Consider the following 18320-nt stretch of genomic DNA (forward strand, 5'->3'; position numbering starts at 1 on the left):
CGGAGATAGCTCAACAGAGGTATTTGTTAGTGGGATATTTTTGAAAGAAGGCGTTTGTATAGTGGGGAGGAAACTTGTATAAAGGAAAGATTTGCCAAAGCATTAAAGATTTGTCACCTGTAATCTTGGTGACAGTAGAGCTTTATAAATGTGGTTTTTCATCCACAGTGAAGATTGCATAGTGAGAATATTTTCACAGGGGAAGGGGTTGTTATCAGAAGTCTTTGAAAATGTTGGTATTTTTCAGTGGCAGGATTTGCACACTGGGAAACAGTGTACAAGTATCAAAATAAGAAAAACAACAAATGAGCATAATAAATATTTGTAAGATCTCTGGGGGAGATTATCAGAATCATGAGTTACATAAAGGTTTCCAGGGTGCATTAAATTATTACTACTGATATTATCTGTTATTTCTTTTTTTTTTAATAATTTTTATTTTTTTTATTATTTGGTTTTTCAATTACAGTTGTCCCATTTTTCCCCCATTGCTCTCCCCCACTCAGCCCACCCCTTCTCCCGCAATCATATCCCTCCCCGTTGTCCATGTCCATGAGCCATCCATACACGTTCCTTGACTAGACCCTTCCCTTACTTATCCCCCTTCTCTCCCTCCCCCCTCCCCCCTATTGACTACTATTCTACTCTTTGCCTATTTAGTTCTTTTGTTTGTGTTGTTCTTTAGTTTCCTGTATTAGGTGATATATGGTATTTTGCTTTCTTTGCAAAAATATATTATATTTATCATACTACTACTAATAATTAATGCTCATAATGCTATGTACCTACCACTGTTCCAGGAAATTTACATGTATGACCTCATTTAATGCTCACATTGTCCCTATGAGTTAGGCATTTTTATCCTTATTTTAAAGATGTGGAAACTGAAGCACGACAAAGCAATGTGATTTCCCACAAGAACACAGAGCTAATACATGAAAGGGGCAGGATTTGAATGCAGGGGACCTGGTTCCAGCATTCATGCTCTTAATCATTATACTACACTACCTATCTAGAAATTAAATCACTGTTTAATAATATTATGCATAAAGTTGTTGTTAGGAGGGTTTCATCTGCTTTGACCCAAAAAAATTACCAAGGTGTGAATACACCCATGGATCATCCTCGATCTCTAGCACAGATCTTAGAAGGATTCTGGGTAGGGACTGTGAAGCCCATTTTTTAGGGAGAAGTGTTGAGTCCTGAGTGAGGGAAGGGCCAACCCCCAGACAACCGACTGAGCTGGACCCCATGCTGCACACCTCACAGAGCTGTTACCCCCACTGCTTCCTCTCAGCCATCAGAGTCTCGCCCAAGCAGAGATTCACAGAGACACTGAATGCTGGGGTGGGGTTGGGGTAACTCACTTTACTCACTTCAGTGGATTTTCTATAAGCGTGATGGGGAGATATAGTGACCTCAGGACTACAGATATCCTGCCAGGAGCTCCAGCCGGAGTGTGGGGGAGGTGGCCTTGTATGTTGCTCTGGACTGTGAAAGGGGCTGCAGTAGAGTACAGCCTGGTGGTCAACACTGTCCTTGAAGCATTAGTGTTTTGATCCAGGACACCACCTGCAAGTGGGCAGGTCAACAAGGCAATGGCTTTCACACTGGGCTCCATCCTTCCACTACCACTTTCTATGTCATCTTCCTCCCAGTGGTTGAAATAGCTGAGGGTTCAGAGAACTGGCACTGGGGTCAGGGAACAAACAGCATAAGAGTGCAAGCAGTTTTTGGTACTAGGGTTTGATGAACTGTCAGGAACTGCCAGACTCTTGCAGGCAGCTGAGGCAATAGTGACACAGCCCTTCCCTTACAGTTGTACCCATCAATGAAGGCTGCCATTTACCCCTTTTGGTAGCCGGGGTTCAGAACCCCACAGGGCATTACCAAGGTGTAGATGTTGACATAGAAATTGTTACTGCAATGGGTGTCCCCTGCTCAAGCAGATAAGCACTGAGTTCTTAAAATCCACCCATCTCGATCTAGGACATCTCTTGATCCCTGGGAGAAACCTCCAGGAGTGCAAAAGGGCAAGGCCAAAGAGGATCCAGAGGGTTATGCTTGGAGATCCAGAATATCCTCGAGGAGACCTGGGTTCTTATTGGCAGGATAAGTGGGTAGTCCAAGGGGAAGGAATTTGGGAGTCCTTTCCTTTACAAAAAATATATATAGTGGAGCCTTTTTTCGAGCAGACTCGGGTCAACAGGTCACTTGCGTGTTCCACCGAATGTTTGTACCAATCAGAATTTTTGGTTTTCATGGGACTCACTTGAGTCAAGACCTTTGGAGTTTAAGAGGCAAGAGCCAGGGACTGGGAAGGGCCTGGAGGGGCCTGGGCTCAGCTGTGAGAGCAGGAAGGCCTAAGGAAGGAAGTGTTGGGAGAATCCCTTGCTCAGGTCTTATGGAGGAAGATGAACGAGAAATGTGAGGCTCTGGTCTAAAGGCCCCAGTTTTGGTGAGGGGGCGGCTGTGTAGGCGGTAGTATGGGGAGAGGTGTAGGCTGATGTACTTGGTTGGTTTTGATTTTGAAACCTTACCTGCACTTCACTGCTACCGAAATTGGTCAGAGGAGTGAGGAGAGGAGAGGTAGGAGAAGGGGGAGAAGGGAACTTCCAGATCATACCTTCTGCCCATTTTTTCTATTCCCCAAACAACTACTTCCAAGGAATTTCCCATAGGCCATGGTGGGGGGCCAATCTGCCCCTTCTCCCAGAGTCCCTGGCTTGGTTATGTTGGGGGCACCTGGGACCCCTGGGGCTTTCCCCCTTTTGCTCAAGTCAGATTTACAGTTCAACACCTAAGGGTTGGGACAATAACACCCACAGGTTTGGACAGGGCAGGACATCCTCACTGGATGCCATTAGGACAATGCCCAAGGGGTGGAGGAGAGCTGTAGGCCGATTGATAGGGCATTTGTCAGTGAGGGATTTGTGAACAGGGAACTTTGCCAATGAAGTAGTGATTTGTCAGCAGTGGGTAATTTATGAACTAGAGATCCCTGTGCAAATAGGATTTATAAGTTAGTAAAATGTTTTCAAGTATTGAGTAAAGAGATTATTCAATAAGTTATGGTTGATAACAAGTTAAATTACTAACATTGCAGATCACCAGTGCTAATGTCCATGGAGAGAATTATGCATTTCTGGGACTGGTGAAAATATCCACAGATGCTCTCCATGGCTGGGATGTAGACAACTGGGTGTGGGGGCATCTCCCAAGGCAGTGACCCCTTTGAACATCCGTTGATGGTTGAGAAGAGTCTCTTTTACTGATGTGATCCTCCCATTCCACCTTCTTCATAACAGCATCCCGAGATCACAGCTAACTTCCAACCAATGGGCAGAGGCTTTTTTTTTTTTTTTAATATAAAAAGCCAACACTTCGCACCCCTCATCCTCTTAGCATTGGTCCCAGGGTGCTCCCACCAGGTCATCAGTGACACGGGTTTTTTCCCAGACACTACACGAAGACACTGCCTGCTGAGTGGTAGGTCTTTATTTCATTGTCTTTAAGAAACAAAGACAGGAGTGGGAAAGGGGGTGAATACTGTGTAGGTTTTGGCTTCTGCTGGGGGCAGGATTCAGGCAACCCGGAGGCGCAGGGACTGCCAGTTGCACATCCCTGGCTTCTGTGGCAGGCAGGCAAGGTGGCGGCTCTGGAAACCTTTGTCAGAGCCTGTGAGCAGCTGGTCCGTCCACAAGCAGTGAGTGTTACTCTGCAGTTTGCAGGGAATGGATGAGCAGGGAAACACCTGGAGAACGGGAGGGAGACACATCTCTGAGGGCTTCTCCTACCCCTGCCTCCCCTACACAGCAGAACTTTGCCCTCCTCAGCATTCAACATTGAGCCTTATCCACCTGGATACAGACTCAAGAACAGTCCCTGCGATTGGGGGAACAGTCGTTGGACTCGATGAGGTAACAGTAATCCAGTGAAAGGATCAGCTTCTTGATGGTTGGGGACAGTTGTGGGGATCAGTCAGGTGGGTCTCCTGAGAACTGTTCCATAGGATAGGAACAACTGGCAGTAATAGGGGACAGCTGGTGATGGAGAACTTAAGCATAGGAAGGAGCTGTGGGGCTCAGATAGTCACTGGGTCAGAGGACATTCAGGGACATCAGGGAACAGTCCTGGAATAGTCAGAAGGGCACTGTAATTTGCCCTCGTGTGTGGAACAGTCACAGCTGAAGAGCAACAATCAGATGTGCTGGGGAAGAGTCAGGTATTATGGAAAAGCATTTTGGGTTTTTGGAGAATATTCTAGGGAACCAAGAAATAATACCAGGGGGGGGTCAGGAAAAAACGTCAAGATTACAGAATAGTCACAAGGGAGAGTTAGAGGGACAGGAAGCAACTAGAACAGTGAATCCCCAGATATGAGGCACAGGGCAAAGGAACAACCAGAATTTCCAGGAGAACAGTCTCAGGTTTAAGAGAACAGCAAGGACGATCAGAGACAGCTCAAGGGATTGGGTAGCAGCCATAGGGACAAGGAATAGCCAGAGGGAGCAAGAAACAAACCATGGTTTAGGGAAGAGCCTAAGGAGCCCTCCCCAGGTGACAGGCAGGGCCCAAGCACTCACTGTGCATTCCTCACAACCAGCAGTGTAGAGCTTGGTGAAGCCCCGGCGCTGAGCAGAGCTCAAACTGTTCCAGGGAGCCACGAAACTGCAGGTGGTGATGTGCAGGTGCCCATTCCACAGTTTTCCTGGGAAAGGGACAACCGATTGGCTGGGGCAGGCAGGGTGGCGCCTGCTTGGTGTCACTGGAGCACAGACACCCCACTCCACCCCACCCCCGCTGATAGGTTGAAACAGAGGCAGTACCCATTTGTTTTAATTCTTTCAAAGATTTTTCTTTTTTTTTTTGGAAAGAAGGGAAGGAAGGGAGAGAGAGAGGGAGAAGAACATCAATGTGTGAGAGGTTTATCAGTTACCTCTAGAGCGCCCCCAAATGGGGACCTGACCTGCAATCCAGGCATATGCCCTGACTTGGAATTGAACTGGCGACCTTTGGGTTCACAGGTGAGCACTCAATCCACTGAACCACACCAGCCAGGGCTAGGTTGGTTTCCATTTTCAACTGGGACCCTCTCTCAGAGCCTTGCCCAGTCAGGGTTGCCCTGCAGTGTCTGAGGGATAGATGGCATGGCCCAGGACAAGGGAGCACAGCCTCACCAGCGATGAGAAACTCTTCACTGCGGTTCTTGGACTGGTGGAAGTATCCACAGACACTCTCTATGGCCGGGGTGTAGACAAACTGGATGTCAGTGGCATCCCCCAAGGTGTCGAACCCTTTGAACATCTGTGGATGGATAAGAGTCTCTTTTATTGACATGATCCTCCCACTCCACTTTCTTCATATAGCATCCTGAGATCACAGCTAAGTTCCTCCCAACCAATGGGCGGAGGGTTTTTTTGTTTCTTTGTTTGTTTGTTTTTTTTGTTGTTTTTTTTTTTTTTTTGGACAGGGAGGAAGATGTGAGGAACTGCCAAGGAAGGGGCAGGAGGGATACCTTGGTCATCTTGATCTCATAACGCTGATATAAGGTTGTCTGGTTGACTTCTGCTGTCCCCATGAACTTGGCCCTGATGACTGCAGGAGAGGGGAGGGAGAAACAAGTCAAATGGACTGAGTGAGGCAGTAAAAATAAAACAATCACAATAGTCATACTAACAAAGCACATACTTAAATAGGGATCGCTGGATGCCACACAACACACAGATTTTCACATTTGTTAAACAATTCACCCATCCGTTGAGTGCCTACTTTTTGCTAGGCACTGCTTTAAGCCTTTTTCATATATTCATCATGTGTTCATCCACTCAACAAATATTTTGGAATGCCTGCTGTGTGCCAGGCACTGTTCTGGGTGTTAGGGACACAACAGTGAACAAAACACAGAAATTTCTTCCCCTGTGGAACTCACATTCTAGCCAGCAAGACAAAGGCAAAACACAAGCAAAATAGGTAAGTGTATGGAATGTTAGAGGGTATCAACTGTGATGGGGAACTGCAGAACTGGGTAAGGGGGATCAGGAGTACTAGGGAACAGGGGTTAAGTTTTGGGAAGATAACATTTGAGGCAGCAACCCATATGGACCTGGGGGGAAGGGTGTACCAGGCAGAGGGAGCAGCCAGTGCAAAGGCCCTGAGGAGGGACTAGGCTTGGAGTAATCGAAGGAAGCCAGTGAAAATTACCAGTGTGGCAAAAGCAGAGTCAGGGCAGGGCTTAGTGAAATTGTTCTAGAGGTGAGCTCCATCCTGAACCCCATGGGATTGAGAGGGAAACTGAAGCAAAGTATGTGAGCAGAGTGGGCTACACTCACCGACGTCAGAGCTGCAGAAGGCCATCTGCGGGTGGGGTGGGGCACAGGTACAGGCCCTGCTGGGGGCTGTCAGACACAGCAACAGCAGGATGCCAGAGGCGAGGGGCACAAAGTGGGCCATGGTGGGTTCTGCAAGAGTGGGGAGGAGGGGTCAGGAAACGTCCAGCCCAGCTGATCCAAGAACCCAGGCAATGCCTCCCACCCCATCCTGCCTGCCCCCTAGCAGCAGATGGGGATAAGTCTGCCACCCTTGGGCTAGAGGCCTTGGGGAGTCTGGGGATTTAAAGGGGGTGGGCATTTGAGAGCCCAGAGGATTTTAGGGGACTAGGGGATTGGGAGAATTTCAGAGTTGTGGAGTTTGAGCAATTTAGGGGACTGGGTAAGTGGGTAGATTATGAGGTTGTGGTGTTTGGGAAAAAGGGGGCTGAGGGAGTTTGAAAGGGTGGCTGGGGGGGGTAGGGAAATCAGAAAGTGGAGGAGTTGGGGTGAGGAATTTGGGGTTTGGAAAACTGTAGGAATTTGGGGAGTGTTTGGGAGTTTCGGGGTTGTGCATATTGAGATGGAGGAGGCTGGGGAATGAAGGAGGCTTAGGAATTTGGAGGAGGTTGGGGGTTTAGGGAGTTGAGGGACTGGGGGCTTAAGGGGGTTCTGGAGGGATTTGGGACCAGAGGGAAGTTTTGAGGTTTCTAGAGAGTTGAGGATTTAAGAGTCTGGGGTATTGGGGTAGCTGGGGAGTTTGGGAAGCTTTAGGGGTTTGGGTATGGGGGATGGGGGACAGGCAATGAGGGAATTTAGGGGAGTTAGCCGTTTGGGGGACATCTGTGGTAGTAAAGGCTCATGAGCTTGGGGGAGTTGGGATGGATATCAGGGGTTGGAAGGAGTTTTGAAGCAGTTCCAGCCCCACCCCACCCCCAACTCCGCCCTGTCCTCTCCCCCTAGACTAGCCCGGGATCCTGGTGGCTGCCTTTCTGGCTGAGAAGCTGGGTATCCGTCGGCAGCAAAGCTCCAGCCCAGCCCTGAGGCCTCCCAGGCCCTTGCCTACCTCTGGTGTAGCGTCTAGACGCTGGGTCTGCGGCGATGGCGGCAGGGCCTGAGCGGCGCGGGATAAATGTCCAGGCGAGGGGCGGGGGTGGCAGCCGTGCGGAAACCACAGGCCTCCAGGCTTCCTGGATGCATTACTCATCCGCCCACCGTCAGTGGTGGCCAAGGGGCGGGCTGAGGGCTGCCGAAAAGAAGCTTCAGCTTTCTCCTCTCCCACCCCCTGCGCCTCGCCCTGGTCATCCCCCTCCCCCATCTCCAAGTCCGGTCCCAGTCCTTGCGGGCGGCCTCAATGAAGGGTTTAGAGTCAGGATTCCCCAAGTGCAATTCCCTCAAGTCTCCAAACTCTTCCTAGTCTATCCAATCACCCGTGCCCGCAAACTACCCATGGCTGAAGCCTGAATTAGTTCATTTCGTCAGTAAACATTTCTTGTGCACCTACTGTATACCAAGAACACACAAAAATTCCTGTCCGATAGATCCTGACATTCTGGTGAAGGGTGGGGAGGCAGAGAGGAGACTAAGTAGAAGCAGTGGAGGGAGATAAAGCAGATGAACGGAGGAGGAATATAATGTGGGGTAACTGAGGCACTGAGAGATTAACTGACTTTTTCAAGATCACAATTAATAACCGGCAGAACTGGGATTTGAATTCAGTGGCCTGGAGACAGAGCCAGGATATTAACCCTGCTCCCCAAAACAAGCAAATAGCATTTATATAGCGCCAACTGGGTACCAGTCACTCAGCATAACTTATCTCACTTAAAGCTCACAATTTTTGCAACATGGGTGGATCTAGAGGGTATTAATGCTAAGTGAAATAAGCTAGAGAGACAGATACTGTATGATTTCACTTATATGTGGAATCTAAAACACCAACCAAACAAAAACAAAACACATATACTCATAGATACAGAGAACAAACTGGTGGTTGCCAGAGGGGAGGATGGGGTGGGTAAAATAGGTGAAGGGGATTAAAAAGTAAAGACTTACAGTTATAAAATAAATAAGTCATGGAGATGCAATGTACAGCACAGGGCCTATAGTCGATAATATTGTAATAACTTTGGTTGCAAATGTTAACTAAAATTATCATGGTGACCATTTTATAATGTATAAAAATACCGAACCACTATTTTGTACACCCAAAAGTAATATTTATTGTATGTCAACTATAATTCAATTAAAAAACTCATTATAAGCCTCTGAAATGGGTATCAGTTTTTTTCCCATTTTACAGATGAGGAAATATGAAGCATAGATAGAGGAATTGAAGAACTTTCCCAGGATCACAGGGCATGACTGGGATTTGAATTTAGGCCATCCGGACCTCAGGATCTTAACCCAGGCTTGGCAGACTGGGAAAGGTGCTGTTGGATTAATGAGCATTGGGGTGGGGGAGTTAAATGGTGGTGAAAGAGACCAGTGAGTCAGGAGAAAACTGATACCCTCCCATCCTGCCTTGCCCCTTTCCTGCCAACCCCTCCCCTACGATGCCCCTGGTTGGGGGTGGGGTGAGATAGTCCCTGCCTGCCAGCTTCCGGATGCTACCTTAATCTTCCCTAGGGTCCTGGGAAAGGGCTCTGAGGACTGATTAACGTCCTTCAGTTCAGGGAGGACAGACCAATAATAATAATGATGGTAGTGATGATAGCAGTCACTTACTGAGCACTTACTGTGTATTGTGCTCTGAAGTCTTTGTGTAAATTCTCTTATTCACTCCCCATTGCCCTCTTTCTAATTAAGATGGATTAACTCAGGAAGGTTAGCCTAATCAACACCATCACCACAACAAAAACTACCAGCACTTATGGAGTGCTTAATGGGCATCAAGCACTATTCTAAAATCTTTGTAAGTACTTTATCTCTCAGTCACTCCAGATTGCCTTCTTGTTAATGTTGGCTAACCAAGAGATGTTAAACCAATAATTTAATAGTACCCAACACTTTTGGAGGATGCAGACTTCCTGTGCTACAGATATTGTGCTAAGCATTTTTCCCGACATAACTGATCTGTTCCTCACAATATCCCTGTGAGTTAGAGACTGTTCATATTCTGATTATGCAGATGAGGAAACTGAGACGCACAAAGGATTGAGTGACCTGCCCAGGAATGAGAGTGATGAAATGACTTCTGGGGAGACAAAAAAGGGGGGAGACGTAAACCAGAAATTTGGAGACGTTGATTGTGAAAGTGGGGGAGTGAAAGTGAATGAGACAGACTGAGTAAGTTAGTGGCGGGGGCCAAAGGGAGAAGTGAGGGAAGGGAAAGTTCTGCTGCAGCCCCTCACTTCTCATGCCAGCTCTGTGACTCTGAAACCTGAGTCAGCACACAGTTTTGCTGACTGTCTACATATAAGGGGTTGTGTAGATCTGACTTATTGTGCAGGTTTTGAAAAACTGGTGGGGTTTCATTGGAAGGGTGTCTGGGTGTCTGACCATCTGGGGAGCTGGTTGATGGTAGGGGGCCATGGGGACCAACTGGGTGTGCAGAACAGACACCTAGCAATCTCCACAGCACACCAAGTGCTTGGGCCTGATTGTGCCTTTTGTACAGATCAGGAAACTAAGGCCCAGGGAGGGTTAAGTGAACTGCCTGAGGTTCCACATGGTTTTAGAAAGAGGAGAGGCCAAGATTCAAAGCTGAGTCTCTCCAGAGAGTCCCAGAGTACAGAGCGCCACTCATGCACACATGTGCAGGCACACATACACATGTCCAGAGTGTTGTGTCCAAGCCCAGGTCCAGAGGAAATAAGCAGGGTTTATAAAAAGAGGAGCCTAGAAAATCTGGGGTGTGTGTGTGTGCTTAAACAGCTCTCCGCTGCACTTTGTCCCTCACAGTTGCCTGTGTGCCTTTCAGGTTGCTGTGTATGTGTGGTGTATGTGCGGGCCTGAGTGTTTTGTGATGTTTCTGGGAGTTGTGTGTCTGCCTCTGTAAAGCAGGTGTAGGTTGCACATGTAATTGTGGATGTTTCTGCCCCCTGTGAGCTGTGAGTGTGCCTGAGTGTTACATCACCCGCCGCCTCTGCAGTGTTTCCCTGTAACTCTACCTACAGGATCCCCATAAGCCCCGTCCAACACGGTGCCTCTCAGTGCCTCGAAATGACGCCAGTCATTTGGGAAATGAGGAAGGTGGGAGTGCAGAGGGAGGGCAATGCCTGAAGGTCAGTCGGTCACCCTAGCCTACAGGCTTCCTGTGCCTGTCGGGAACCGGAACCACTGCCTGTCCCAGCCACCCCTCCGGGAATGCTGTCTCTACCCTGTGGGGCAGCTGTCTGCACAGCAGATGGAGGGTGTGGCCCGGCATGCATCCATACTATGGTGGGGCTGGGGTCGCCCAACCTGGTCCCTTGGATCCTACTCAGGGTCGGGGAAACTTGATGTATGCCTGCACCTGAATGTGTGAGCATGTGAGTTGTGTGTGTGCATGCATGTACACACTCAGGAGTGTTGTCTGGATGCTTAGAAGGGTTGTGGTGTCTCTGGTTGTGTGTGTGCCTCTCTTTTTATACATATGGCAAGGCATGTTGTGTCCCTAGATACACTTGTGTGCCCAGGAGTGTGGTGTAGGTCTGTGTTATAGGTCTCAGTGGTTTCTGTGAGTACCTAAATGTGTGTTTAGCTTTTTTCATATGTGGTGTGTCTTTCTGTTTGTTATGGGTATGCGTAGGAGTGTTGCATGTGTGTCTGATGACTATGTGCCCAGTTCTGTCGTGTGTGCCTCTCAGGGTGTGTATGCCTCTGCCTTCTATGATTGTGCCCTTAGGGTTGTCTTTGTATTAATTGCATGGGTAATATTCTGTGTTGTGTGTGTGTCCCTCTAACTGTTGTGTAGATTTGGGTGATGGGAGGGGGCTCTGTGTGTCTTCACTCAGGAATGTTGAATGCTTGCTGCTGGGCAAGGAGGCTGGTCAGAAGTGCCAGTTGGTTCTTTTCCCACATGGTGAACACCGGGCTAGCTGAATGACTGACTGGGTGTCTATGCAGTTGGAGTGGAATGCGCTCCAGAGCCTGTGTTGGTTGCAGGTCTCTCCATCTTGTGGGTCTCAACATGCGTAGGCATCTCTGGGTTTGGTTGTGTAGATCTGAATTTTGAGAGTGTGTGTGTGTGTTTCTAGGTTGTAAATGTGTGTGGACAAGGCTTACATACAAGGCCTGGCTGAGGGGTCCAGTTGCTACATGCTCACCACCACACCCCTATGCACGCACATGCACACACTCACTTCTCTATCATCCAGTCACTGTATAAACAAACTTTCCCTTTTCCGGAAAAGGCCCCCACCCTTGCCTCTGCCTGGGAAAGCAGAGGCGGGAAGTCTGGGTGTGGGGGAGGGAGGGACAGGCAGACAGGGCTCTGGGTTCGATTGTGAGCTCAGAGGTGCTGTGTGACCCCCAGCTGCTGCCTGTCTCTGACCAGCCTCTTCTGAGAAATGGCTCCTCATGTGGCTCCTGCTGGATGGGCTCCCCTCAGCACCACCCCTATCCCTGGCAATCAGCCCTCCTGCCCTGACCATGCTCTGCTTTCCACCCTACCAGCTCAGCAGCACAACGTACCCTGTGGTTGTGAAGATGGGGCATGCACACTCTGGGATGGGCAAGGTGAGTCTCTGGGTTGTGTGTGTCTGTAAATGGTGTACACTCCTGGCACTGTGCTTATGTATGTAGATGTATATTCTGTATTCAGCGCACACCAGAAATTCTGTATGATTGTATGTCCTGGGTTGTTTTTTAATCTATTTGTATCTTTTCCCCCACATTCTTAGATTTTGTTGGCCCAGTTTTCTATCATGCACTCAGCTAGTTGTATGTGTCCTGTTATTTTTACAGCATTGTATCTGTGTGTTTGCATGCCTCTGTGTTGAACCCACAGTACATAATCTTTTACATTCAGGGGTTTGGGAGGCCCTGCATGCTTTCCATCCATCTGACTTCTTTGTATATGTAGAAATAAGATTTGTAACTTGTATGTTGGAGTGTGTCTGTGCTTTTGTTTGTATATTATGTATACAGCTGATTTTGTGTCTGTACACATATATGGTATATACACACAACTTTCCCATAGCTTTATTGAGATATAATTCACATACCATACAACTTGCACATTTAAGGTGGACAATTCAATAATTTTTAGTATGTTCAGAGTCATATACACCCAACTTCGTGTCTGTCTGTACATGTAAAAGCCAGGAGGCCCAGAATTATGCATGCATGAGTACCTTGGTATGTGCACCGAATTTTTGTGTACTCAGTTCACCTGTGTCATTTGTGTGCGTGCCCTCCCGAGGCACCTCCATTGCTGCCCCATCCTGCCAAAGCCCTGATCCCTACCCCACCCACAGGTCAAGGTGGACAACCAGCATGACTTCCAGGACATTGCAAGTGTTGTGGCACTGACCAAGACGTATGCCACTGCCGAACCCTTCATTGATGCCAAATATGATGTGCGTGTCCAGAAGATTGGGCAGAACTACAAGGCCTATATGTGAGTGGAAAAATCGAGGCCTAGGTAGGGGTCGTCTGCTCTGCTCTATGCAGTTCAGGTCCCCGAGAATCTCTCCTCTCTCGTCTCTCAGGAGGACATCAGTATCAGGAAACTGGAAGACCAATACCGGCTCTGCAATGCTTGAGCAGATTGCCATGTCTGACAGGTAGGTGGCCTGAACTCATGGGGGACTTGAAGTGAGGGTGGGAGCGTGGCTGCCCAGGCAAGGCACTGACAGGCTTTCTTGCCCCATGTGTGGCCAGGTACAAGCTGTGGGTGGATACATGCTCAGAGATTTTTGGGGGACTGGACATCTGCGCAGTGGAAGCGCTGCATGGCAAGGACGGAAGGGATCACATCATTGAGGTGGGAGCACCCAGGGATTGGTGGGGGCACAGAGGGAGGAGCAGGTGCACGACAGCAACACTCCATAAACTGTGAAGCACTCCATGGCCCAGAAAGTCCTCAGCAAATGGCAAAATGTTTAGTAAACTGTAAAGTGTTTGTGAACTGGGACACTCTGGCAAATGGCAAAATACTTAGTAAACTCTCAACTGCTTTGTGAACTTGGACATCCTTAGTGAATAACAAAACACTTGTTACACTATAAAGTGCTCTGTGAACTGAGCCTTCTTGGTGAATGACAAAGCACTTAACTTTTAAAGTGTTCTGTGAACTGACAGGTCCTTGGCAAACAGCAAAGCACTTTGTAAACTATAAAGAACTTTGTAAAGAGTACTGGTTGATACTACAGCATTCTGTACACTGGGAAGTACCTTATAAATTAGGATGTGCTTGGTGAATAGCAAAGTGCTTTATAACACTATAGAAAGGAGCTCTGTAAACTGGGAAGTCCTTGTTATTGAAGCAAAACACTTCCAAAATTCTAAAGCTCTTGGTAAACAGTGGTGCCCCTGGTAAACAGTGAAGTAATTTGTAAACTGTAAAATGCCTTGAAAATTTGGAGTGCTTGGTAAACAGTAGCACCTCATACATGATAAAGCATTTTGTAAACACTGGTGCCATTTCCAAAGCACTTTCTAAAGTCCAAACACACCATATACCCCATAGTCCTTTGTAAAGAGCAAGGGGCTTTGTAAACTGTGAAGTACCACGTAAACCACAAAGTTCTTTGTAAAGGACAGAGTTCCTAGCAAACTATAAAGCAGAGATCAGCAAGCGTTTTGTGTCAAGGGCCAGACAGTGCACATTTTAGGCTTTGTGGGCTATATATAATATCATTGAAGCTACAACAACTCTGCAAAAGCAGCCATAGACAACATGTTAAAAAATATGTGTGGCTGTGTTCCAATAAAACTTTGTTTATTGACATAATTTTCACCCGTCATGAAGTCTTCTTTTGACTTTTTTCAACCATTAAAAAATGTCAAACCCATCCTTAGTTCAGGGGCTGTACAAAAACAGGTGCTGGACCAGATTTGGCCCACGGGTCCTAATTTCCTAGTACCTCATAAGTTGCTCATTACCTTGTAGGAGACAAGCCTTCCTCACACAGCAAATCAGTGCCTCTCAAACTGAAGCTGATTTCCTTGGCAGTCACCATGCCTTCTGCCAACTTAAAGCACTTTGTCACTGTCACACTCATATGCACTTTCTGCCTCTCTCCTCACTGGGTCTGTTTTCCTCCCCCAGGTGGTGGGCTCCTCCATGCCACTCATTGGTGACCACCAGGATGAAGACAAGCAGCTCATCGTCGAGCTCGTGGTCAACAAGATGGCCCAGGCCCTGCCGCGGCAGCGGGATGCGTCCCCTGGCAGGGGTTCCCACAGCCAGGTCAGCTGGTGCTGGGCAGGGCAGCCCTTGGTCCTGCTGTGTGCCATAGAGCTAATTGTCAGCAGGCTAAGGGCGTTACCATTATACATGTGGTGGCAATCAACCAGTTGTCTTAAAAATTGACAAATAGCTGCTACCCTGACTTCCCTGAGTGCCTCCTGACCCCTCCACTGGGGGTCCCCACCCAGAAACCAGACACCCCCTCAGCTCAGCCACAAACACAGGCAACACCCAGCACACAGGGAACCTGTGTTATTCTGACTGGCTGATGCTCCACTGGCTGGTAACTATTTTTAACCTCTCCTGCTCCACTCCTCCGCCACAGACTCCATCCCCAGGATCCCTGCCCTTGAGCCGCCAGACCTTACAGCAGCCCTCAGGGCCCCCAGCTCAGCAACGACCCCCACCACAGGGTAAGTGAGGGGCCAACTTCTTGGGCACCTGGCATCTGGCAGCCCCCCCTCCCCACCTCTCATATGTGAACTCTTTCTCTCTGTCCCTCAGGTGGCCCTCCACAGCCGGGCCCAGGCCCACAACGCCAGGGACCCCCATTGCAGCAGCGCCCGCCCCCACAGGGCCAGCAGCACCTTTCAGGCCTTGGACCCCCAGCTGGCAGCCCCCTGCCCCAGCGCCTACCAAGTCCCACATCAGCATCCCAGCAGCCCGTGTCCCAGGCCCCACCACTGACCCAGGGTCAAGGTCGCCAGTCCCGGCCAGTGGCAGGAGGACCTGGGGCACCTCCAGCAGCCCGCCCACCTGCCTCCCCATCTCCTCAGCGCCAGGCAGGCCCCCCACAGGCTACCCGTCAGACATCTGTCTCTGGTCAGGCTCCGCCAAAGGCCTCAGGGGCTCCACCAGGTGGTCAGCAGCGCCAGGGTCCACCCCAGAAACCACCAGGCCCTGCTGGCCCCACCCGCCAGGCCAGCCAGGCAGGTCCCATGCCCCGCACTGGGCCACCCACCACACAGCAACCACGGCCCAGTGGCCCCGGCCCTGCTGGACGTCCTACCAAGCCGCAGCTAGCCCAGAAACCTAGCCAGGATGTGCCGCCACCTGCCACCACTGCTGTCGGGGGACCCCCACACCCCCAGCTCAAGTAAGGGGACCCCACAGCGGCCTTTGCCTTGCTCCTTACAAAACATGCTCCTGCGCGAGGAGGGCAGCCCCAGCTCCTGAGCTCCTCAGATCCATATCCTATCCAGGGATCCTGAAAGCTCTCTCTCCAGTCTAGTCCAGACCCCTCCTCCAAACCATCACCCCTCTCAGTCTGGGAAAGTCCCCTCCTACAGCCCAGGAAACTTGCTGACCCTCCTTCAGTATCTCCCCACCCACCAAGTCCTCCTCACATCTCAGAGCCTGCCCTAACTCATCCTCCCTGACTCCTCCCAGCCAGTGCCCCAAACTCCACCCCCAATTCAGTCCTTTGTCATTTCATACTCCTTCCAGTCATCCTCATACTTCCCTTACAGCCTAGGCCCGCGACTTTCAACCTTTTTCATCTCATGGCACACATAAATTACTAAAATTCTGAGGCACACCAAAAACTATAGTTTGCTAATCTGACAAAAACATGGGTATAACTTTGATTCATTCACACAGGACAGCTACTGTTGTGTTTGCCAGTCATTTTTTAATTTGACAACCTAAGGGAAAGGAGGTCAAGTGCCCCTCACTAAATAGTCAGGTATTGCATGTTTTAAACATTCTTGCGGCACACCACTGTGCTTTTTGCAGCACACGGTTGAAAATTGCTATTCTAGGCTCCTTTCTGGTCTATCCCCAAATCCTTCTTGTCCATCTCTAGTCTCCTCCCAAATCATCACAGCATCCTCTCTGCCTTTTCTGGCCCATTCCAGACCTGCCCCTGTCTCAGTTTAAAAGTCCTCACTGCCCCCACCCAACTGCTGCCCCTTAGATTTGCTCCTCCCAGCCTGTCCATGGTCCAAGCTTCCCCCTACTCCCTCCTAGACTCCTTACCTTTAGACTGGAAACCTCCCTGCGTATCACCTTTCTATCAAACTCCTTCCAGTTTAGCCCAGATTTGAAGAAGATTCAGCCCAGGGCTCTTCCCATTAATCCCAGTCTTCTTCACCTTGGATCCAAGTGCTCCCAGCCTGGACCAGGGCTCCCCAAATCCCACCTGAGAACCCATCAGGGTCCAGGCCCATGCTGATGGGTGGGAGGGTTACAGGCACGCCCCAGGACCAGAGGGGCAGGGCTGGGGCCGGGCCTGGGGTAACGATGTGTTTCTCTCCTCCTCCTCCCTTCCTCTCCCCTCTTCCTCCCACGCCTCCACCTTGTCTCTCTCTAGCAAATCCCAGTCTCTGACCAATGCCTTCAACCTTCCAGAGCCAGCCCCGCCCAGGCCCAGCCTTAGCCAGGACGAGGTGAAAGCTGAGACCATCCGCAGCCTGAGGAAGTCTTTCGCCAGCCTCTTCTCCGACTGACACCCTACCCTGAGAACCCCCAAAATCCCTGGGCAACCCCTCTCTGGGCCCTGAATCCACTTCCCACTTCTGAAATCTCCAACTCCTTGAGAAGCCCTCTTCTGATTCACCAAGATTCCTCTTCTCACTCCTCAGAATGCCCAAGTCCCTAGAGAAACTTTGCTCCTGGTCTTAAACCCATTTCTCATGTTTGGAATTCCCAAGTCCATGGGAAGCCTACTCCTGGTCACCTCAGGACCTACTTCTCAGTTTTAGAACCTCCACTCCTGGTTCCCCAAAGTGATCCCAGCCTGGACCAGTTCCTGAAGACCTCCACTCCTGGTCCCCCAGAGTGTGTTTTCCTTCCCATAAGCTCCCAAACATCAGGTAGCCCATTCTGGCCCTAACACCACGGAGTCCCCTCCTAGAGACCCAAAACTCATGGTAAACGTACTCCTGATCCCAGATCTCTCAAGCACACTTTGTTCCCCACCAAAATTTCCGAAATCCTTAAAAAAAAAAAAAAAAAAACCTACCTTTGAGTCCCCTTACATGGATCTCCCATTTCTGGAGATCCACCTCTTCAAATGCCACCACCTAGCCCCACAAAGATTTCTTCACCTTTACCCCCAACTCCATTTAATACATTGGGAGCTCCTCCCACTGCTAGGACCCCTCAGTTCCCCAGGGACCCCTGCCCCACTTTCCTGCCTCTGACAGCTGTCTTTAAATATGCAAACTCCACCCATCTTCCCAGAATCCTTTGCACATGGAAGGCCAGTGGTCCTCCACTTCCCCACCTTTGCGTGATGTCTGTGTCTGTGACTGATGTGGCCTCCTCTTGTGCCGTGCTTGGCATATGTGGTACTCGTTCATCGTGCCGCCTGTGGTGATGCGTGCAGTGGCGCTGTTTATGTGGTCCGCACCTCCCCACAACCTCCACTCCTTGCCTGGACTCACCCCCACCCCTCAGCAGCTCCGAACCCCGTGAGAAGAGTCGGGAAGCAAAATAAACAAGCAAAGGCCCAGCAGAATTCTGTGCTTCTTGGTAAAGAAAGAGGGGAGTCCTTGAATGGCAGGGGAGACACAGAAGGGACCCCCAAATCCACATTGGGTGCTGGGAACCCCAAAATCCAGTGGAAGGTACATCAGGCACAAATTCCAGAGAGGTTCTGAGTGAAATCCCTGCTACAAATCCCAGCCATTGGAGATGGAGGGGGCGGTCCCAAATTTAGAAGCATCACCAAA

At 49.6% G+C, this 18320-nt stretch overlaps 2 protein-coding genes across 3 annotated transcripts in view; one reads left to right on the top strand and one right to left on the bottom strand.

Moving 5' to 3' along the window:
- Window positions 1–18106, top strand: part of SYN1 (synapsin I) — a 44593-nt gene extending 26487 nt beyond the window's left edge. Inside the window, exons 6-13 of one of the 2 annotated variants that reach the window (XM_090264841.1) lie at window positions 11907–11969; window positions 12710–12852; window positions 12944–13018; window positions 13116–13218; window positions 14506–14646; window positions 14972–15059; window positions 15151–15742; window positions 16996–17080. In XM_090264841.1, coding sequence (XP_090120967.1) covers window positions 11907–11969; window positions 12710–12852; window positions 12944–13018; window positions 13116–13218; window positions 14506–14646; window positions 14972–15059; window positions 15151–15742; window positions 16996–17023 — 1233 coding nt within the window. In that variant the 3' untranslated portion in view covers window positions 17024–17080. Of the gene's footprint in view, window positions 1–11906; window positions 11970–12709; window positions 12853–12943; window positions 13019–13115; window positions 13219–14505; window positions 14647–14971; window positions 15060–15150; window positions 15743–16957 lie in introns of both variants that reach the window. The other variant, XM_090264840.1, reaches the window with a different exon arrangement.
- Window positions 3484–7435, bottom strand: TIMP1 (TIMP metallopeptidase inhibitor 1). Its single transcript, XM_090265025.1, has 6 exons — window positions 7375–7435; window positions 6333–6461; window positions 5519–5598; window positions 5181–5307; window positions 4587–4711; window positions 3484–3754 (listed from the first exon to the last, which is right to left on the bottom strand). Exons 2-6 carry the CDS (start codon window positions 6451–6453, stop codon window positions 3584–3586), a joined length of 624 nt encoding a protein of 207 aa, XP_090121151.1. The 5' UTR covers window positions 6454–6461; window positions 7375–7435; the 3' UTR covers window positions 3484–3583.
- Window positions 18107–18320: the final 214 nt, after the last annotated feature.

This window comes from Furipterus horrens, unplaced genomic scaffold (assembly GCF_987537825.1).
Source record: "Furipterus horrens unplaced genomic scaffold, mFurHor1.1.pri manual_scaffold_17, whole genome shotgun sequence".
NCBI lineage: Eukaryota > Metazoa > Chordata > Mammalia > Chiroptera > Furipteridae > Furipterus > Furipterus horrens.